At 39.2% G+C, this 19922-nt stretch overlaps 1 protein-coding gene across 6 annotated transcripts; it reads left to right on the top strand.

The window, feature by feature from the left end:
• The first annotated feature begins 172 nt into the window (after window positions 1-172).
• Window positions 173-19728, top strand: LOC107315039 (uncharacterized). 6 transcript variants are annotated; one of them, XM_085549126.1, is made up of 9 exons: window positions 173-277; window positions 7283-7361; window positions 8622-8743; window positions 9771-9909; window positions 10718-10839; window positions 12578-12688; window positions 16467-16573; window positions 17909-17999; window positions 19500-19728. In XM_085549126.1, the coding sequence occupies exons 3-9, from the start codon at window positions 8711-8713 to the stop codon at window positions 19614-19616; spliced, it is 720 nt and encodes a 239-aa protein (XP_085405252.1). In that variant the 5' UTR covers window positions 173-277; window positions 7283-7361; window positions 8622-8710; the 3' UTR covers window positions 19617-19728. The 6 variants fall into 6 exon arrangements, with proteins under 6 accessions (XP_085405252.1, XP_032300941.2, XP_015720479.2 ...); XM_032445050.2 differs by lacking the exon at window positions 7283-7361 and having other exon boundaries at window positions 10718-10794; XM_015864993.3 differs by lacking the exon at window positions 7283-7361.
• The last annotated feature ends 194 nt before the right edge of the window (window positions 19729-19922 follow it).

Raw genomic sequence — 19922 nt, 5'->3', positions numbered from 1 at the left:
AGCGGCCGGCGGGGCGGGCTGCGGCGGGGCGGCCTCGAGCGTGCGCGGCGGGCGGGATCTGCGCTCCGGGCATGCGCACACAGCGGGCGGCTCCGGGCCGCCTTCTGAGCGTGCGCTGTAACGGCCGCGGACGGGCCGGGTGCGGGTTATGGCGCCCCCCCGCGGCGGCAGCGCGCGGCGATGGAGCTGGCGGCGGCGCGGCGCGCGGTGTTGGCCGCCGTGCGGGGCACGTGTGCCGCCGACCTGCCCCGCCTGCTGCAATGGATGCGTCACAGCAGTAAGCGGCGGCAGGAGGGAGGGAGCCCGGGGGAGCGGAACACCGGCACCGCGGGGCAATGCTCGGCCTGCACGGGAGGCTCGGAGCGGCCTGTGCGGATGGGGGCCGCCGAAGGCCCGAGCCATGCTGCGTTAGGGTCGTTCTGATCGCGGCTGATGTCCCAACGCCTCGGGCTGTGCCTGGAGGCGTTTTCATAAACGCGTAGGGAGAGTTAGAGCCCAGGCGCGACAACGCATCGTCTGATAGGAAAGTTATGGCCGGGTGCTGCAGGACACGCACAAATCAGCCTTCACATTTAGAGGAGAGATAGGGAGTCCCCGGGGCTTGATGAGGGCTGAGTTTTGATGGGTATGATTAGACTTAACTGTAACCAGACGTTCTTGTGTGTGTGTGTGTGTGTGTGTGTGTGTGTGTGTTTATTTACACTTATGCATATACACATAAATACATATGTCTACATCTGTCTGCATGTATAGGTGACACCAGGCACAGCGTGTCAGTAGCAACTGGTGGAATTTAGCCTAATTCAGTTTCCCAGATTGACAGATCTGTGGAGAAATTTAGAGCCCATAAAATGTGGTACTTTGCTACTGCATGTAGAAATTATCAGTTTCTGCTTCTACTGGCCATGTTGCTTTGCAAGAATTACTGTCATTTGCTCATTTTTCTGATGTAATTTTGAGGTTTTATAGGCTCCCCACTTAAATGTACATTCATGTACACGTGCCTCTATAGTAAAGGAGAGGGGATTGCAATGCTTTGTGCAGACCTGTAAGAATCTGTCATCGTTACCCAGTGAGGATGGTTTCATTGATTTGCGAGGCCATTAACCTGCTCATATTTTTCCACTCTTTTCCAGAACAGCTGTATCCTTGTGGTTCATCTCTTTCTTTACTTCTTTCTTGATTGAGCTCAGACTCAAGCAAAGTGCCCTCTTTCTATTACTGGTTTATGTTCATTTGTCACTGAGCAGTAAGTAAGCAGAGGCATTTATCCAATTTCTGTTCTGTTTTGCCAGAATCACAAATGTTTGGGGTGCTGTTCCCAACAAAACACTTTGATGATTCCTCTCTCCATGCTGCCTCTGGTTCCCTGATGAGCTGTGTCTGCATGCTGACAGTTACCTTCACTGTGGTCCTGCCCCCCTCTCCCCTCCCAGCAGTCTAATTATTGTGTTTCAGTGATCACACTGTCCTCATTTGTCCTCACTGTAGCGTGTGGGGAGAGCAATAGTAATTAGTGCTGGTTGTCAGAGGAGCTGGGACTAAGGTTTCTGCTGTTGCATAGTGAACACAGGAATTTGGGGTTCCTGTGTGCTGAAACTGTCATGAGAGAAGATGGAAAGGTACTGCATTTCTGTACCACACAGCAGTGTGGGTGAAGGAAAGAAACAAACTTTGTAAAGAAAAAACATGTAGGGATGTAGGGGTAGCGTTCTTAATGGAAAAAACAGTAAAAGTAAGCAAGGTTAGGATAAAAGGAAACACGAATGGTCTCCTCACCAATAAGTTGTTTTGCCATGGTCTGCGTTTTCCCCTCACCTCCTGCTGCTATCCTATTCCCATTCCTGTCAAGGTGTTGTGCTCACAGTTTTACTTCCAGCTGAGGAAGACGGGGCACAGTTCCAGTGTTAGCCATGGTCAGGCTTCTTCTCTCCCAGACAGAGCGTGCATGTAGTCTTACAGAAAGCCATATGTAAGTGGTCGCCTTTTAGCCATGTTTATTATTTAACTTAATTGATGTTTTCTGATTTGCATGCTATATTTGTGGATTAAAAGAAACTTTTCCAGGATAGAGCCAGATTATGTTTTTGTGAAACAAATAAGATAAAGACCTTTATGTAGGTGGAGCTAGGATGTTAGGGGGATGTTCTTCACTAGGAGAGTGGTTAGGCCCTGGAACAGGCTGCCCAGGGAAGTTGTGGATGCCCCGTCCTTGGAGGTGTTCAAGACCGGGTTGGATGGGGCCCTGGGCAACCTGATCTAGTAAATGTGTATGTTTGGTGGCCCTGCCAGACAGGGGGGCTGGAACTACATGATTCTTGAGGTCCCTTCCAACCCGGGTCATACTGTGATTCTGTGAGCTAAGAGAACATTGCTCAGGTTCTCAGTCTAATGATTTCTGATTAATCTTTCTTAGTTATTACGGGAGTGAGAGTATGTGTACGATGCTATTCGTTTTCTTTGTCCCAACAAAGAGTGAAATAACCAGTCATGCTTTTTTTAGTCTTGCAAATTTTAGAATTTCCAAATCGTTATGTGTGATGGAAGAAGACAGTACAGTTTTAAGGCAGCTGCTTAGCAACGCAGCGTTGCTGTTTCGCAGTTGGCCGGCCCTTCCCACACACTGCAGTGGGATGTACGTCATTTCATGGTGACTCGCCTTCCAGCTTTTCTTTGGAGTTAGTCTTAGATCACAGAGCAAATGAAACAATAGCAGTTGGAAGGTATAACAGGAATCTCTGGTGTTTTAACTGATTTTTTTTTTTATCATAAGATGATTAATGCTTTAATATCCTTCTGCAATAAGCACGTTCCAGAAGTTCTGGCTAGGAAAGCTTGGGTGAAGCCCAAGGGCTAATTCAAAACACTTGGGGAAACCCCCCTGAAGATCCCACTCAGTTGGTCCCAGCATTTGATGTATAGCTTCTATATAAATGTGTGCATGCACGCATTCCCAACTGTTCTGCTGCTGCCCAAACTCATAAACATTTTCAATAGCAGGAGAGGTTGCATTTGGTAAGAGTGGGTGCTGGAGGAGATAAGCAATGAAAGCAGAGATTGATCAGGCTTCTGTATCTCAACAGAGATACAAGAATCAAAGTAAGTAGCCCCAGGAATACTAATTTCAAGATTGAAGTCACCTAATCGCTTTATGTAGTGGCAACTGTTCATGGCAAATCTTTTCTGTACTTGGAGCTCTAGTGCAGGGTTGCCACTGCCTGTCTCTTGGTGGATGTCAGTGAAATACAGATAAGGTGATTAAAAAGACCCTTTGTGGTTCTCATTGCATTGTCATGGGATCTAACATAAATGGAAAAAAAAAAAAAGTCAGCAAGGCCATAACAGACTGATACTAGCTTTTATTTTTCAGTTATGTAACAGTGAAGTAAAACGATCTTTCAAGCTTTTTCCATTTCATATATTTTAGTAGAAACTTTTCTATTTGAAGCTGAGATTTCAAAGTGATTTACAAGACAGAACTGCCAGTTGCTCATACAGTGTTTTATTGATTGAAACAATAATTGAATAATAAACCATCACAGATCCTCTAAGTTAAGTGACGTATAATTAAATATGATTTTTTTTTTCTTTTGGGTTCACTTGTACTGGGGATAAACCAGCTTTGTACGTGAGTGACATAGAATTTACTCTTGTCACTTGGAAGTTGAGATCCATCGGTGCTGTAAGCTCAGACTTATAGAGGGTGATGAAGGAAGGGTACCCGACAAAGTTAACCAAACTCTGGTAGGTGTGTTTCTTTATTACAGTGATGTGCATACAGAGAATAAAGCTTTTCATCATACTCTCAGTACCAGACCACATTTGTCCAGCTTTTATGTAATTCATGGCCAAGGCATTATTGTGTCCCTAGGCATTCTAGGTAAAAATAGCAGATGGTAATTTTTACAAAACAAGGACATAGTATGAAATGAGGAAAGAAACCTCTCTCACAGGGAGTGTTGTCTGTGAAAAAGCAATTTAGTATAGGGTTTCATATCCAAATGGGTAAAAGTGATTTATCCAAGTAGAATATCCTTGTAAAAGAGATGAAGTAGTGTTGCGGAGCCGCATTAACAGGAATGTATTTCTTACGGTGATACCATACCAAGAATCTTCTTCACTGCTCTCTTGTTCGCTAAACCTGTTGTGTGATGAATCACCAATTTTAGGAACTGGCGTTAATTTTCGTTGTTAGTCTCTGCTGAGACAAATGATACTGCTGTGGGGGAGAAATCTTAACAATACCAAGTACTTCTAAGTTGTTAGTCACTGAAACTTAATGAAGGTGGGGAAGGCCTGTGATTGGAAAATGGGTGAGTGAAGTGACAAGTTTAAAATATAACTTTGAAGTTTTTTTTACAGTTTATGAATGAGAAGAACTAATAAAATAAGCTCTGGTTATATTTCTGTTGGAAAAATAGCTAGATACTCTTTACCAGTAGTTAGCTATTATTTGAGGATGCAAAAAGCATTTTGCATTCCTGAAGAAGCAGTCTCATATATTGAGGTCAGAGGTTGGTTCTGACATTGTTAGCCAGAAAGAGGCTAGTAATGTGCTAGAGATGTGGGACTTCCTCTTTGACCTGTTTGTCCAGTATCATTAAAGCACACTGTGCTACTGAATTAACTTTGTATCAAGTAATGCGGATGGTAGTATTCACTTTTTACATCTCTGAGGCTGAGTATTTATCTAGAAAACCACAAGGTTCTGGCTGTTACAATTGCTTTTGCTAAATCCTCATATTTATGAAATGATATATCGCTTCTCTTCTGACATGCAGTGCGCAGTACCTGGATGTGAAGGCGTTGGTGCAGCAATCCTTTCTATACTGTGTTATGTTTTGTGATGTTTTCTTCCTGTGCGTTGTATTTGCTGTAGAAAGACTGAGCAGCACCATGGTGTTAATTAGAGTTTTTGCAATGTGTTGATTAAATGTTAGAAATATGTGTTGAGTAGATCCAGTGAAACCGGTTTTTGAAGTAAAATACAAACACTATTGCACTCAGACTTCCTCCATAAACAAATGATTGTGATTCATCTTGCAGCACTTCATGAACTGTGCACTTCTTTCCTGGTTAGCTGTCTGCTAACCAGGTTTGCACACTGCATTTCATATATACAGCAGGCACTAAAATGATAGCAAAAATAGTTTTCTATTTTAGTTTCTTCTTTGAAGATCCTTGTAAGCTGATACTGAGATTCTCAAGAGTGAACAATTTGTTAAACACCAGGGCGGAGCTGATAAAACTGTACCAGACTGAGGCAGAAATACATATTTTCATATTTGGCACCTGCATTCTGTACTTGATGGCAATCTGAATGTTTACATACTGCCAAAGTAAATGAGGTATTGTGGGAGCTGCTGCTGTTCTTGCTTTGACAGGAATGGTGTGACTCGGAGCCTGCATTTAGTCATGGGCTAAGCATGCAAGTGCAGAGCATGCCTTGTGCAGGAACGTGTTCTGACCTCCTCCTCTTCTTTGCAATACTGACAAATGGAAAGGAGTGCTTCCAGTGGCCATTTATGTTTCAGTGTTAATGTCAATGGTTTCCAATGGCCATTAAGTTTTCAGTATTAACATTACATGTTCTTCATTTGAGCTGCTCAGATGTTTTAAGATTTTTGGTAGGTTCATACAGATCATCCACGAGAACTGTTGTACATCGTTGTGTTTCCTAGGAGGAGCTCAGAGAGCCCCGTGTGAGAGGTTCAGTGTTGTGACCAAGTGTTGTACAGAAGGCAGTCCCAGCAGGAAGGACAGTCAGGATTTGAGGAAGGGAAGCATGCTTCCCATCTCCCTCTGACAGCACCATCTCACTGCAGCACAGATGGAACATGACATACAGCCTGTAGGACCATTCCCACCACACTTGGCCAGGAGGGGTCCCTCAGAGTGTGAGGGAGCAGGCCTTATCTCATCAGTTCTGCAAATAAGAGAGCTAAATTGTCCTCTTGCCATGTGATATGGCTGGCACGGTGGTCTACAAACTCTTCCTGCATTTCATTAAACTCTATATTTGAATTTGATACTCTTAACAGCTGGATGAGGTCTCTTGCATAGTAATAGCATTGTTGGAAGGCATCTGCCAGATGTAGGGGCTTACTGCCCCCAGGCACCAGTCTGTACAGCTGCTAATATCAGCTTTCTGCTCTCTTTCTGTCCATGTCACTATTTTTCCTCTTGCTTCTTCAGATGATTTCCACCTCTGCAGATTCAGCTCTCTAAAGGTCTGTCCTAGTTCCCATGGACCCATTCTCGCACTATTAAGATTTCTTCCAGCTTATTATTATCAGATTTAAGCTACATTTAGTAGGTCCACCTTCCTGTAATCTGTGAGTTTACATCTGTGCATCTGTGCTGATCAGAAAAGTCACTGCTTCTTGAATGATCCTAAAGAATCTGGAAATGTGGAGCGAACTCTGGGACTCAGTGGGATGGGTGCTTATTAGAGGTTTCATGTTAAAATGCTGACAGGCTAGAGCTGCTGCTTTGCACCTGTTGTGTTGTTCATGCTGCTTCATTTGCAGCTGCCCCCTCTGTCCCACCCAGTTCCTCACTGCAAAGTTTGCATCTTCTGGGGAGCTGAGGTTTTGGAGGACGTGTCTGTAAGCTGCTTCAAATGGCAGATTGTCTTCTAAAGTGCACCATGCCTGTCAGGGCTTTGGTGTGTTACTGCTGTACGTTTGTGAATAGTAAATAAATAAATTTTAATACTGTGGGGAATGTAGGATTATCTCTTGGTGTCAATACTGGCAAAACCATTTACAACCATACCTTCAAAGAAGATACCATTTTGCATTGATGAGTAATGGTTTCTTTAATAGTGTTGTTCAGACTACAGGGCTTAAGCATAAAGCATTTCAGTAGCATTTAATGCTTTAAAATGTAGCTGGTGTCTGGTAGTCTTGTATTTTCTTACTGTTTCTGGCATTGCTTGTGCTTCAGAAGAGAGATTGTACTAGCACAAAACTGGCAGTATGTTTCATAGATGTATTTTGAACCTGCTTGCCATCAAACTTGCTCATACAAATGTTCCCACCTGAGACAGCACTGCTAACACTTAGAAAAGCCGCCATATCTTTTGGTGAGTGGAACTTGTACATGTGAAAATCACAGTCTGTACCCTTAGTGGCATTCTATATAGAACAAGAAGCAAACCAGAAGGAAAGGGGAACCAGACAAATCTGTTAAGAGATCCAGATGGAGTGACTGTGCTTTTTAGGGTTATGTTTGTGGTTGTTTTTTGTTTTGTGTTTTTGTTTCTTTTATGCATATGTAGTTTTGACTGAAGAGTGCCTTTGTTTAGAACCACCAGTTCAGTGTCTTCTGAGCAGACAGGGGGCTGACATGAAACTAAGGTATGTAAGCAGGATGTTGTCTGCAAGGTGTGAAAAGTCTGCTTGATGCACATAAACATTTAGCTGGATAAATAGGTTTAGTTCTGAATACTGCAGGTCAGAAGGGATGAGAGAGTCCAAAAGTTCTAAAGGGGAGTGATGAAAATGATCAGACTGTAGGAAAAACGAAAGAAAAGGCTGAAGAAGTGGATCTTGTTTCTTCCAGAGAAGTGATGGCTGAGGGGATGTGATGAGTCTCTGAAGAAATAAAAAGCTTCCATATACAAGAAATAAACAGATTTCTCTACTTACATTGAAAATGAAACAAAGAGGTTTAAGTTGTGGCAGAGAAATTTAGATTAACTACCAAGAAAAGTACTGAATTCTTACGGTAATAGTAAGTGTAGTCCAGCACTGGAATGGGTTGATAAGGAAGATTGTAGATTGATAAAGGAGAGTGTAGATTCTCCAGCATCCAAAAATATTTTATTTATTTAGATAATGGTTTGGGAGAAGTATTGGCACTCAGAATTGACTCTGCCTTGGAAGAAGGGTTGAAGAGTTAATAACTTCACAACATTCCTTCCAGGTCCTTCTTCTAAATGCCTAAACTAAAAAACTAAATAATAATAATTAAAAAAAAGTGTTGAAAGAATGCAGGGATATCTTGGAAAAATAGCAAGAATTTACAGTGTGGCTTTGCAGAAATTTACTGGTTTATATCTACTCCTATTTTCTGTCACATTTGAAATATTTTGATAGTTTTAGTCACATAAAATCTAAGTTGAACTGCTGAACTGTGCGTTATCCCTGGTTGGTTTTTTTTTGTAACCGCTTTATTAGAAAGATTGGAACGTATAAAGAGAAACTTTTATAAAAAAACCAAACAAAAACAAATAAAAAAACCAAAACGATGTGCATTCGGGCAACTGTGAGTTTTGTAATTTCTCCAATAGTTCAAAAACATCTTTGATGTTTTTATATCTTAAGCTGAAACAGTATCACTTTAGTGGCAGCCCAGACCATCGTATGTGAGTTATAAGTTTATAAATATGAAAATAATTTGAGATTTCAAAAAAAGTGATACATTTATTTCCAGTGTTATTACAGTCTAAATCTGTCATTGGCTGGGAAAACTAACAAAGGCTGAAAAATGCATTTCAAATAAAAACCTTATCCATCTGGTATTGTTTATGTCTTGCGACTATATTGTATTGGTCATCACTTAGCCCACATGATCTACATGATTGTTCAGAGTTTTTTGTTTGTTTTGATTTATAGGTGACTTTGATGAGTTTGTGGTGACGAACAATGATGTTGTACTCAAAAATATCGCTGAAGATTTGCGGAATCATTTACCCATTGAGGCAATGTTTAATTCGGAACATCTCGCTATCCAGAAAGTAAGCTAATCATTATGGTCTCCTTTTGCTGAACCATGCATTTATTTGGGGCTATGCAGTTTTACTAGTTGCTCATAGCAGAGAATGTGCATTGGATTGAGATATGGGTAATTGCAGTTTGATTCTCAGGTCTGTTTCTGTGTAACTGTGTGACTCCAAGGAATTTGCTTCATACTTCTTAAAACTTTCATCATAAATTATTTGGTGCAGCTTTTGTTCTCTGTGGTGTGCTACCTGTCACAGCAATTCTTTAATGCTAGCTCCGTAATAGACTCTTAACAGCCCCTTGAAAGATGATAGAAATACAGGGCCAGTGTTCTGCCTTTGCCATAATGTGAGCAGCCCAGAAGCGATGTCCAGTTCTTTTCACATTGTGATGGCACAGAGAGAGGTAGGCCGTGAGCTTTGTGGGAAGGGTGAACACCTCTTCTGCTTCAGGTCTTAGAATAGCTGGAAAGTGAACGCATTTCCTAAAAACGCTGTATGGCTTTTAGATGAAAAAAAAAAAAAAGTGGATTTAGGAAGGGGAGGAAAGAGGAACTGGAGGAAAAAAACTGGAGGATACCCGTTGAAATGATGAGAAGGCAGTCATCTCAACTGCTATTCATTTGACTGGAATTTACACTTGTGTAAATCAGGTATTTCTAGATTGAGACACGAAGGTGAAACCACTTGTATGGTTAAAATGAAGAAGCAAAATAGCCCTTTCTTAGTATACATTCTCCTCTTGTGGAAGAAGCTTCTGTTAACTTTTACCTCCTCTAAGCATTTCTAAGAAGACAAAGTTCACAGCAGCTCTCCTACTCAGCTGTCAAAACCTGCAGCTTTCAGTCCTTTGTCAGCTTCCACCTACTGGTTATTTCAGTGAAATTTGATGAGCCAGTTTTCATGCAAGATTTCTGTCGTTTAATTTTGATTTGTCACTTCTGAATGGGGAGACACTTGGCCTCAGGGATTTTGGTAAAGGTAGACCAGTAAAGTTAAGAGAGATGGTTATGCCTTTCTTATGTTTTCTTCCTTTTCTCAGATACATCAACATCCTCTGCCCATGGTTCACGTTGATGCATTCCTTTATGATGATGATATTGTTGATACAATGTGTGAGGAGGGGAGAATGAGTAGGAACTACTGCACAGAGTGTGGCTCATACAAGACTGCATCTTTAGGTAAGTGCTCTTTTGGAAACGTGAGAAGTGAATTTTATACATACTGGTTTGTGCAGTGACTCAGCTGGGCAACACAGCATCCATCCGATGGAGGACTGTGCAGACTGGTGCAGTACGCAGGCCAGTATTATTTCCCATAACCTGTAGGAGTGTCCAAGCAATTTGCTGTGAATGAGTGACCCTAGTTGCCCACAGAAAGTGCTATGTACTACTGAAAAGGTATATACAGAAAGAATACTACAGCACCCCATGCAGTAGCCTCAGTCTTCTCGTGCACACTGAAAAACTGGAGAGCAATATCTACCTTAAAGCTTGTGTAGTGTGGTACAGATCAGTGTTGTCACTAGTACAGCACAGACACTGAAGAAGGAATAGCTTATATGGAGAACATTCTGTTCCTTACAACCTTGGAGCTGAATTTTAAGCTATTAGAATGTCAGCTCATAAAAAGGTTTGCATGAATTGTGTTGAGTTTTAGGTACCATATTTCCTTTTCTCCATCAGTGATTCCAAGTTATTGTATTTTGTTTTGTTTAATACATGTCACTGTACAGAAAAAGGTAACTCAGTTTCATGAAGGATTTCAAAATACTCCATGTAAAGAAATAAATCCCTGACTTGGAGCAGTCTGCTGACAGGCTGGATCAGATCTGCAATCCTTGGTTTTCCTGGGATCCCTGCACTAGTTGAGGAAGGAAAGCAAATGGGTTTTCAGTGATGGTAACTCCTCAGATTAATATTTTATTGGTTACTAACACATTAGTTAGTACTGCCCGCCCAACACCTTTGTTCTGTTCTTATTTCCCAGAGTTTATTTCGCATTCCTTTTCCCTCATGGAACTGAAGTTTCTTTATCAACATGTACTGCCTGACCTGACAGGAAAGGTAGTGGTTGACGTTGGCTCCAGGCTTGGTGCAGTGCTATTTGCGGTAACTTCCAGCACAGGACTTTGTATTTTATTACTGTAACAAACATATTCCTTCCTCTCTGACTTCCTACTCTCATTACTCAATCTTGGACAGGTCATTCTGAACAGTATCTCTGATCTGACTGAATAAAATATGGTGCTGCTTCGCAGTGATTTTAATTTTTGCTCTCTCAAAGAGCAAAAAAAAAACTTTTCTCAACAGAAAAGTCTGTTGTCCAACATAGCAGCATATTGCTGTCACACATACTGCTCTTTTGCTAATCCCTGCTCTGTCTCTCCTCCAGAAGGGAGTTTGTCCCATATGTCTTGACCATGTCTATATATAGATCAGATATGTTAAATTCCTTTGTGAATCTGACAAACTGTTGAATTATACAAAGGAAGGCTTTGATATGAATTTGTCTTCAAAAACATATTGTCCTGCTCTGCATTTTAAAATGCACATAAAATACTTCATCGAGAAACTTGAGTGCAATTTTGATTGCTTTTGGCATGGCTGGTGCAACATATGGCCAACAGCAACGCAAAACACACATTACAACTTTGTTACAAAAGTCAATGGCTGTTTAGGGCTCAATCTTGGTAACGCTTTTACTAAACGATTTTACTCATCTGAATAATCTAATTTTGGGATGACTCAAATGAGAGGAGTTACTCCCTTTTGTCCATATTTGCAGCATTGGGTCCTTTAATGATAACACTTTTGCTAGCTATTGAATTTCTTTTGAAGTACTTAAATGCTTGTAGTGTTATAGTAGAAGATAGTTTCGAGGTAAAGCAGGAGGAATGTTTTTCAAGAAGAGTTCTACTTTTTATCATGTTTAGGAATGTTAACTTTACCTTCATAGGTTGCTGCCACTGACTTGAATGGGTTCAGAAAACATTAATAATTAGATTTCAGTAGGTAGTTATCTTGAACTTTCTGTATCTTCAGCATTGTTTACTGGTATTTCCCAGTGTTCGCAAAGTATTCTGTAGAGACAGTTGCAAATAGAAGTTAAAGCAGTATCTCCATTAGGGCAATATAGGATCAAGTATTTTTGGTTTTGTTTTGTTTTTGTTTTTGTTTTGTTTTTAAACATCTCTTACAAATTTATACAATCTCAGTCCAAAATGGAGCCACTTCAGTATTTTTGGGTGTATCATTTAGAGATAATTTCTCAATTTTTTTCATACTGCATCTCTGTAAAGCACCTGAAAATGGCAGTAATACATTACTTAGAGGTGCTGACAAAGACTGTCCCAAAACATCCCATTATATTATTGGTAAGGTTGTCCTCTGTTTTCACTCACATTATGTGTCCTGGCTGTTCTTTCTTCTCTTGCTGTATTTTCTTCTTCCATTCCTTCAAGAAACAAAACTGTTCAGTCTTTTGCCTTCTTGCTATTTTTATAATTTGGTTTCTACAGCTTTTTTCCTTCCTAGGCCTTTTTCCATCTACTTTGCAATTTACAATCAAAAAAAGTTGAAGCTTTCCTACTTTTTTTGTCATTTTGACCTGTTGTTTGGGATCTCTTACAAAAAAGTTTGTGAGACATAAGTGGAAACTGTCAAAAGGGGCCTAGCTTTGAAAAATATATCACATCCACTGTAAGGCACTTCTTAGTTTCTTTTTCTTTGTTAAATACTTTCTTAATATTTACTTTTGTTGTTATGTTTTGTTTTTTCCATTTCAACTCAAATATTTGAAGTTGTTTTAAAGACATCACAGTTACTAAACTTCCTTTTCCTAATGTAGGGTTATCTTTATAGCTCAGCATCCCAACTGTATGGAGTAGAAATGAATGCAGACTTTTGCCAGTTGCAAGAAATGACAATTACAAAATACCAGTTCACTGACAGAATAAAGGTAACTAAACATGTGGCTAAGTGTTTATATTTTTAACCGCTGGATAGTGGGAATCCTATTTGTGAGTGTGACTGGTAAACTGGTGTTCTGAGAAATTGTTTCTGCCTTTGCTTGCTTTGGTCTTAAACAAAGGGTTTGTATTGGAAAAAAAAAAAATTCAGTGTGGAAAAAAAAAAAAAGAAAGAAAATTACCAAAATATGATAACATGATGCATGTCCTAGCCACTTTCCTAAATGGATTCGCCTGCTGGCTCATGCAAAACAGATACATCTTAGCTGTTTCTCCCAGTGAAATGAACAGCAGCATTGCCACTGACTTCCTTGAAAATAAGTGAATCAGAGTTTCTGTCTTGAATAAGAAAATCAAATGTCTGTGCATTTCATTAATGTTAGCGGAAGGATTTGTAAATTTGCATCTAAGATCACCTAGAGGACTTTTGGCTATTGGAATTTGTTTTCTTGGCATGTCAGAGCATGCGTACTTTCCACAAGCAAAATGAGTTTCAAACAATATGATATCATTATGGGAATTGTTTCTCAGCTCCTGTTATGGAAATAAGTAGTACTATGATTTTAATGAGAAAAATATTTGTTTTTCTTTTCCCCTTTCTGGGGAAGACCAGTTGTTTTGTTTCCAGCAAAAATTGGTAAGTAGAATATGCTGGGTGAAATACTGGCTTTAAATCCTGTGTTATATGTGTATCCTCTTGAGTGGAGTCACAAAAACCTCTGGGCACAGTTATTTCTTGGAAATTAAAGTAACTGATTTTGAACCATAATGAAATAATAAACATACATAAATATAACACCAGATAAGTAGTGTCATTGGCAATTGCTGACAGTTTATCCATAACCTTCAATTTTTGCATGTCCTTTGTGCTCATTTGAGATGAGGCTGAAGTCACAGTTAGAACTTTGTGAAGTTACTTCAGTGGAACTGGAGATGCTTATACATGCTTTTCAGCCTTCTAGGTTCTATATTATAAGACTTTGTTTTTCCTTCACACCTTGTTATTCTGCTGATGTATTCATTTCAGAAGATAAAGATAAGAAGATATTATGTTTTCAAAGCAATGCCTGAGGACTTTAGTATTTGAATTTCATTAGATGCTAATTTAGTCATGTGACTTCTGTTATCACCATGCTTGGAATATCTCATTCTTAGATTTTTATTTTACCTCTCTAGAGATATATACTATCTTAAAAATAGTCAGAATCCGGCTGCTGACAATAATTTATGACACAAATTTTGAAGAGACCCTCCTTAAATAACAATCGTTTTTCAGGATGAACTGAATTTTTATTAGAATATGATCCTAAAGGACAAAAGGGTGGAATCCTGATCAAGATTTGGTTTGTTAAAGTATATAGATAGTTGCTCAGTGTCTTTTGATGTCTGAGCAAATGTTTAGATGCTGGAAGAAAAATAAAATAGTTCAACAGATTTAAAATTGGTTGCTTTCCTCTCTGTTGTGCCAACATATAGCCACGCTGAACAGAAATCAGGTACAGCTGATGTAGAACCCAGTGTTTCAGCTGGACCGGTATCCGGGCCTGACTTGTGGTACAGCCATATATGCTCTTGTGGTACTGCATTCTCCAGCAGGAACAAGGGTGGGTTTAACAAGAATGGGCTGCAAATGTCAGTTTAATCAGCAGTCTCCTGTTCTGTAAAAGCAGTCTAACTTTAAGGTCTGAGCATTTTTGAGGTAAATGAGGTATCAGCCAACATACATTTAAAACTTTCTGGTAGCTTATTTTTCTGAATCAATGATAAAAATACTAGGACTGCCTTTAGTAGGAACTGAAGGAAATTCAGTAGTAATGTGATGTCTTGTGCCACTTATGTATGTGATCTTTTCCTCCGTCAAGCTGTCATTTTAAAAATCCCTTTGGGAACAGTCCATCAGTCGCTTGGGTTTGAATTAAACACTGCTGCTCAGGTGTTTTGTACAGAAATGTGCTGGTTTTGTTACTTTCTCCCCTTGAAAATCAGAGAGTAAATTAAAATGTCTCCTTTGCCTTGAAATTTTGACGTGAATCCCACTTACAGCATAGATGCACTAATAAATTATGGAGGAATCCAAGTGCTGATGCATGAGTTCCAGCAGTTCTAGCTGAGGCAAGTTTTGTCCCTTGCTGTTTGTTCTGCCCCTCTGCAGGAAGCTGTAGCCCATGTACTGAGGCAGCAGTTAAGGCTGTATCCATAATAGCTCTACCACCACAGTTATTTATATAGCCTGTTATTTATATCTATAGTTAGCAATGGCTTTATTAAGAGGACCTAGATTTGCAATCAGGACCTACCTTCTTTAGGACAGCTGATGGTGACAGTGACAGGAGTGGTCTGTCTTGTTTCTCTGCTGCCTGGATGTTTGAACTTCTTTTTAATCAGATCCTTTGCAGGTGTTGTTTATACTACACTGTTTTAAGATAAATTATCACAAATATTAATTGTCTTAAAATATTCCGTATATCGTGAACTAATGGATAAGTCGTTGAGATATCCGCACATTGGTGGTGAAAGCTGCAATTTCACTGATAAGTCAGCTGTCCATATTTCTCAGTGAAATACAACCTTCAAATACTAACCTGCCAATTCTGCATAAACTCCGAGAACACAGTTACTTCCATTCATTACAGGTAGCAGTAAAATTAAGGAAATGAAGCTGTTGATGCCTAGTAATATCTGAATAGTAGACCTTTGTTTCTGCTGTTACTAATCTTAAAATGTTTGGCTGCAATTTCAATTGCAGTAATGTACCCTGATAGCATCAGTTGAGATCATAAAGTGTGACAATTTGTCATCTCGTTCCCCACTGGAACTCCTACAGGTTGCAGGGGTGGTAGTATCTGTTACCTCTGTCAATCAGAACAGCAGGCTTTACATGCTCTTTATGAAGAGGGATATGTATCTTTCCCTCTCAGCAAGTACTGATATGTTAAATGAGCGAAGTGTTTCTCAACAGATAAATGTTTATATTCGGTACAAACATTCAGAATCAAAAATTCTTTTCTGCATCTTTTGTATATTGGAAGAAATCTGCAAAATGTGAAATTGTTGAATCCATAAGGTCACTGTATTCCCTGCTCAACCCAGTAATAGTTCACACAGAAAAGACCAGACATTGATCAAGTTTTCTGTGTGGATGCACTTTCAAAAAAAATTGTGGCATTCATTGGCTTTCTCTCTCTTACCCCCTCAAAAGATGTTCTAGTTTGTTTCGCAGATTTAGAATATGATGCACTTTTCCATGTTGAGGAGGAAATCAGACACATCTTGTCAGAGTGTTAATGAACACTCACATTCTCTTGTCACTATAATCACACCTGTTTGAAAATGACATGATGTACTAATATCCTTTTTGATAGGTGAAGGTAAATGAAATCAAACCAGCTCCTGTGCTTAGTAGAGAAGTAGTTGCTTGGGAAGTTAAAGCACTTGCTGTCTTCCACTGCCAGCGAGCATTTTGCATGTCCAGCACTCTCAGTCCCTATGTAGGTAATGAGAATTCAATTGCCAAATATGTGTCTGTAGTGTTTTTTCTAGCTGTGATCCCTTAGTAGGGCACTGAGCCTTCAAGTATTCTCAAAAAAAAAGTATCCAGTTAAATTAAACTGCAAGCATCTACAGTAAGGTCAGTGAAATACCCCTTTTTGTGATGGGTTCAAAAAGGTCGTAGCATATGTTGTAATATGTTGTTGGTCTTCATGTTTATTTGAAGGACGTATTTGTCTCTTAAATTAATTTATGCTGTGTGATTTTTTTCTCCTTCAGGTGGTTCATGCAGACATCTGTACTCAGGCTTCACTTCTTCAGAATGCTGATGTTATTGTAATGAATAATGTCTTTGAATATTTTCTTGACAGACTGGAACAGGCCAGGTAAGCTATGTGTCCAAACAAGTAATCTATTTCTTTGGCACTGTATGCGTAACCTTGTGGAAAACCTTAAGGTTGTGCTTTTTGAAGTCACTTACATAAATTATGTAAGGAAATTGTTTTAAACTGCCTTTACTTAATTGTTTTTCTTAACTGCTAAGATAGTATAGCAGCTGTTTGTTCAATTCACTGAGTACTGTTCCTTTGTTTACTCAAATCTTGCCCTGGGTCCTTGCACTGTTGAGGGTCTGAAGTGGATTTATCAGCATAAAGCTCGATTTTCAGAAAGAAGACAGGTTGCTCTGACTTACAGATGTCACAGCATTGAAACAAATGCTCTGCAAAACACAGATCTTAATAGTTCTAATGTATTTTCATAAGGATGTGGTAGCAAATAAATGCATGATTAAGCTCCTTCTTTTTAGGATACTGGATGCTTCCAGATGAACGTTTGTTAATCATTATCCATTTAAAACTTAAATAACTTTACCTGCCAAAAGTTACTGTGCCTTTAGCACGGGTAGTTAAAAGAAAAGGGTCCCTGTGTCTCCACTAGCATTTTAAGTTAAGGTGTGTTCTCAGTACCAAACAATAATCACAAACAGAGACAGAATGGCTGGGTGAATTAGTGACTCTTTCACATTGCCTGGAGATTTGTTTCAAGGCACATGACTGAGAATTCATTTAATTCTTCAAGAATTCAGTTGTGGTGGCTTAATGTTGCATTCGTACCATGAAGACAAATTACATTTGAAAAATGGTGAAAATTATATTCTTTTTAATATGAATTGCTGTGCTGTTAGAAATGAACCAGCCTGCAAAATCAGGAAAAAAGGAAATGCTAGGGGCTATATTTAGATACTTCTATTGCTGATGTCTTAAGAGACTTTTGTCACTACTGCAAAATAAGTGTGTACAGAGCTGCTTAAAACAACTTTGTGCTTGGGGACTGGATTGATGTTTAATTTTAGTCCAGAATGAAGGTTTTGACAGTACAAAATGACATGTATCAGAGTGAAAAAAAAATTAAAAACCTCAACATTTTAAGACCATGTATTTCTTCTGTTTGTAATATAAAGTCTGATTTTGTTTGTACACAGTTATTTTCTGAGACACAAACAGTGGGTGATAAGCATATTTGACAAATCTTCATACTCAGTCTACCTCCACTGACTTTTAGTGTTAGATTTGTTGTGTCTCAAAGGTGTTTCTATCCCTGAAAATTGATGACATATTTTCAGAAATGTTTCAGAGCTTAGGAATTTATTGGTTATAATATAAAGTAAGAATATGTTTATTTCCCTAAAACCTAATGACCTGCTTTTCAATGTGTTTCAGAGCTTGGGAGTTTATTGCTTGTAATGTGAAGAAAAGAGGGTCCTTGTTAGTTACAGTTCCAAGCCTTAAAGAATCGCTCTCAAAGCTCCAGGTAAGCTCCTTCAGCCAGTTTTAGCCAACACATTTTGTCACTTTCTATGGAAGTGGCAGTTCTGTTCTGGAGATTAGGTGCCTGCCAGTGTTGCCATCAGAAAGGGTATTTAATTCAGAGCGTAGACTAAAATGTGCAGGACTCTGGTTTCTGTTTCTGGGTTGACCACCAACAATCTTCTGTACTTTAATTGTTCCTACCTATAAAATGGAAAACCCAGTCTATATCAGTAGGCTCCGTGAATCATTATCATGCATATTGTTACCAAGTCTTTAGCTGTGAAGTTATGAAAAATAACATTGTATAAGCTGCATAATTATGTAATAATTCTGTGATAATAAGTATAGTCACAGAACCAGGCCAGGATTGTGACAGTATTCGCTCCCCTTAAGACTACATCCAGGTATAGGTGTAGAACCTCAAAAGTACACATATGTTTACAAGCTTCTAATTAGAAGTAAAACTTTGAATTCCTTTCTCTATTTAGCTTTACATTTGTGCAGTGCCTTAAAATACGACAAACTGTTTTGCTAAACCAATGGGGAAAAGGAACATATTGAAGAAAGGACCATCCTTGATGGTATCCTGTCTTCTTTTCTGCTGACGGCATCAAGAGTGATACACAACATGCCATTATGAGCTATTATTATGAGTACAGATGAGGAGAGATGGTGGTATCCCAGCTAGGCAAGTGACTACCATCAGGTGTATCAGATCACTAATACAGCTTTAAATTATGGTTGGAAAACTTTAATGATGTTGAATATCCTATGCTGCTGCTGTTCTGTTGTTCTCTGAGTACTAATCACTTCTGACAGACCAGTCTCTGCTCTGCATCCATTCTGCCACAGGTCACTGGTAGATTACTGTTATGTGTATGATGCCTATACAAATTATATGGGCTAGATTTAGTTGGGAAACAAAATACTGATAATACACGACAAAGTTACTTATAAAGTGGCTTGCTAGCCAATAGTCTGCTTTAGAGAAGTTAAATTATTTGTTGCCATGTGCCAATGGGTGAAATGGATCCTTAGCCCCAGGAGATGCAGTGATGTCATTTGACATTCTCTTGAAGTAGAGAGTAGCCACACAACAGCCGAGAACACCTTTGTAGTCTTATTCTGTATTCTCTAGATGTAAAATGGGAAAGTTCGTGTGATTCTTCCATAGTACGGTTAGCTGCTCCCTCACTGCTTCTGTCAAAACGATGCCCTGAGATCAGGATGCTTGAGGCTCGTACAGATGCAGTTAGAGAAGCAGTTGTAACATACTAACAAAATATCTAGACTACCAGCTGAGATCATGTTTAGAATTTGTCATTATTACACTCCTATTTAAGTTAAATGGCATTTCCAGAAATGAATTTATCCAGTGCTGCATAATTTGCAGTGACTAATCGGTCTAATTATGCCTTGCTTTCCTAATGTTGTGCTGGTCTTACTCCTGTCGTGTTTCTCAGAATTGTGTTAATTTAATGATCTGTTTTCATTGTTTCAGACGGATATACAGCTCAGCCAATGGGTAGAGGAGGTACAGCTAAACTATGATGTATATGTGGAAAAGGATGTTGACAGAGAAGCACTCGAACAAATACATTTATACAGGATTCTGTAGCACCTGGAAAAACTTACTAATATCCTTGCAGTATCATTTATTTTGACTCTAAAATGAATTCTGATTTATACGTATGAATAAATTGAGTAAAAGTTGTTATTGTGGTTTAGAATGTAAGAGTCTTTTTTTTTTAAGCAAGATTCCTTGTATAAGCATTTTGTCTGACAAAAATGTATTGGCCTTTAACTAAAAGATACATTTTATTTTTAGTAGAAATGTTAGAAAGAGTGACTATGGACTGATGGCAAAAGAGTTGTTGTTCCCTAGCACTGTGCACTGCTAAAGTTTGCTGAATATATCAAAGCT

This window comes from Coturnix japonica, chromosome 5, assembly GCF_054131305.1.
Source record: "Coturnix japonica strain WE chromosome 5, WE-NBRP24, whole genome shotgun sequence".
NCBI lineage: Eukaryota > Metazoa > Chordata > Aves > Galliformes > Phasianidae > Coturnix > Coturnix japonica.
Note: the sequence above shows the minus strand (reverse complement) of the source record. Positions and strands in the feature narration are given on the sequence as shown.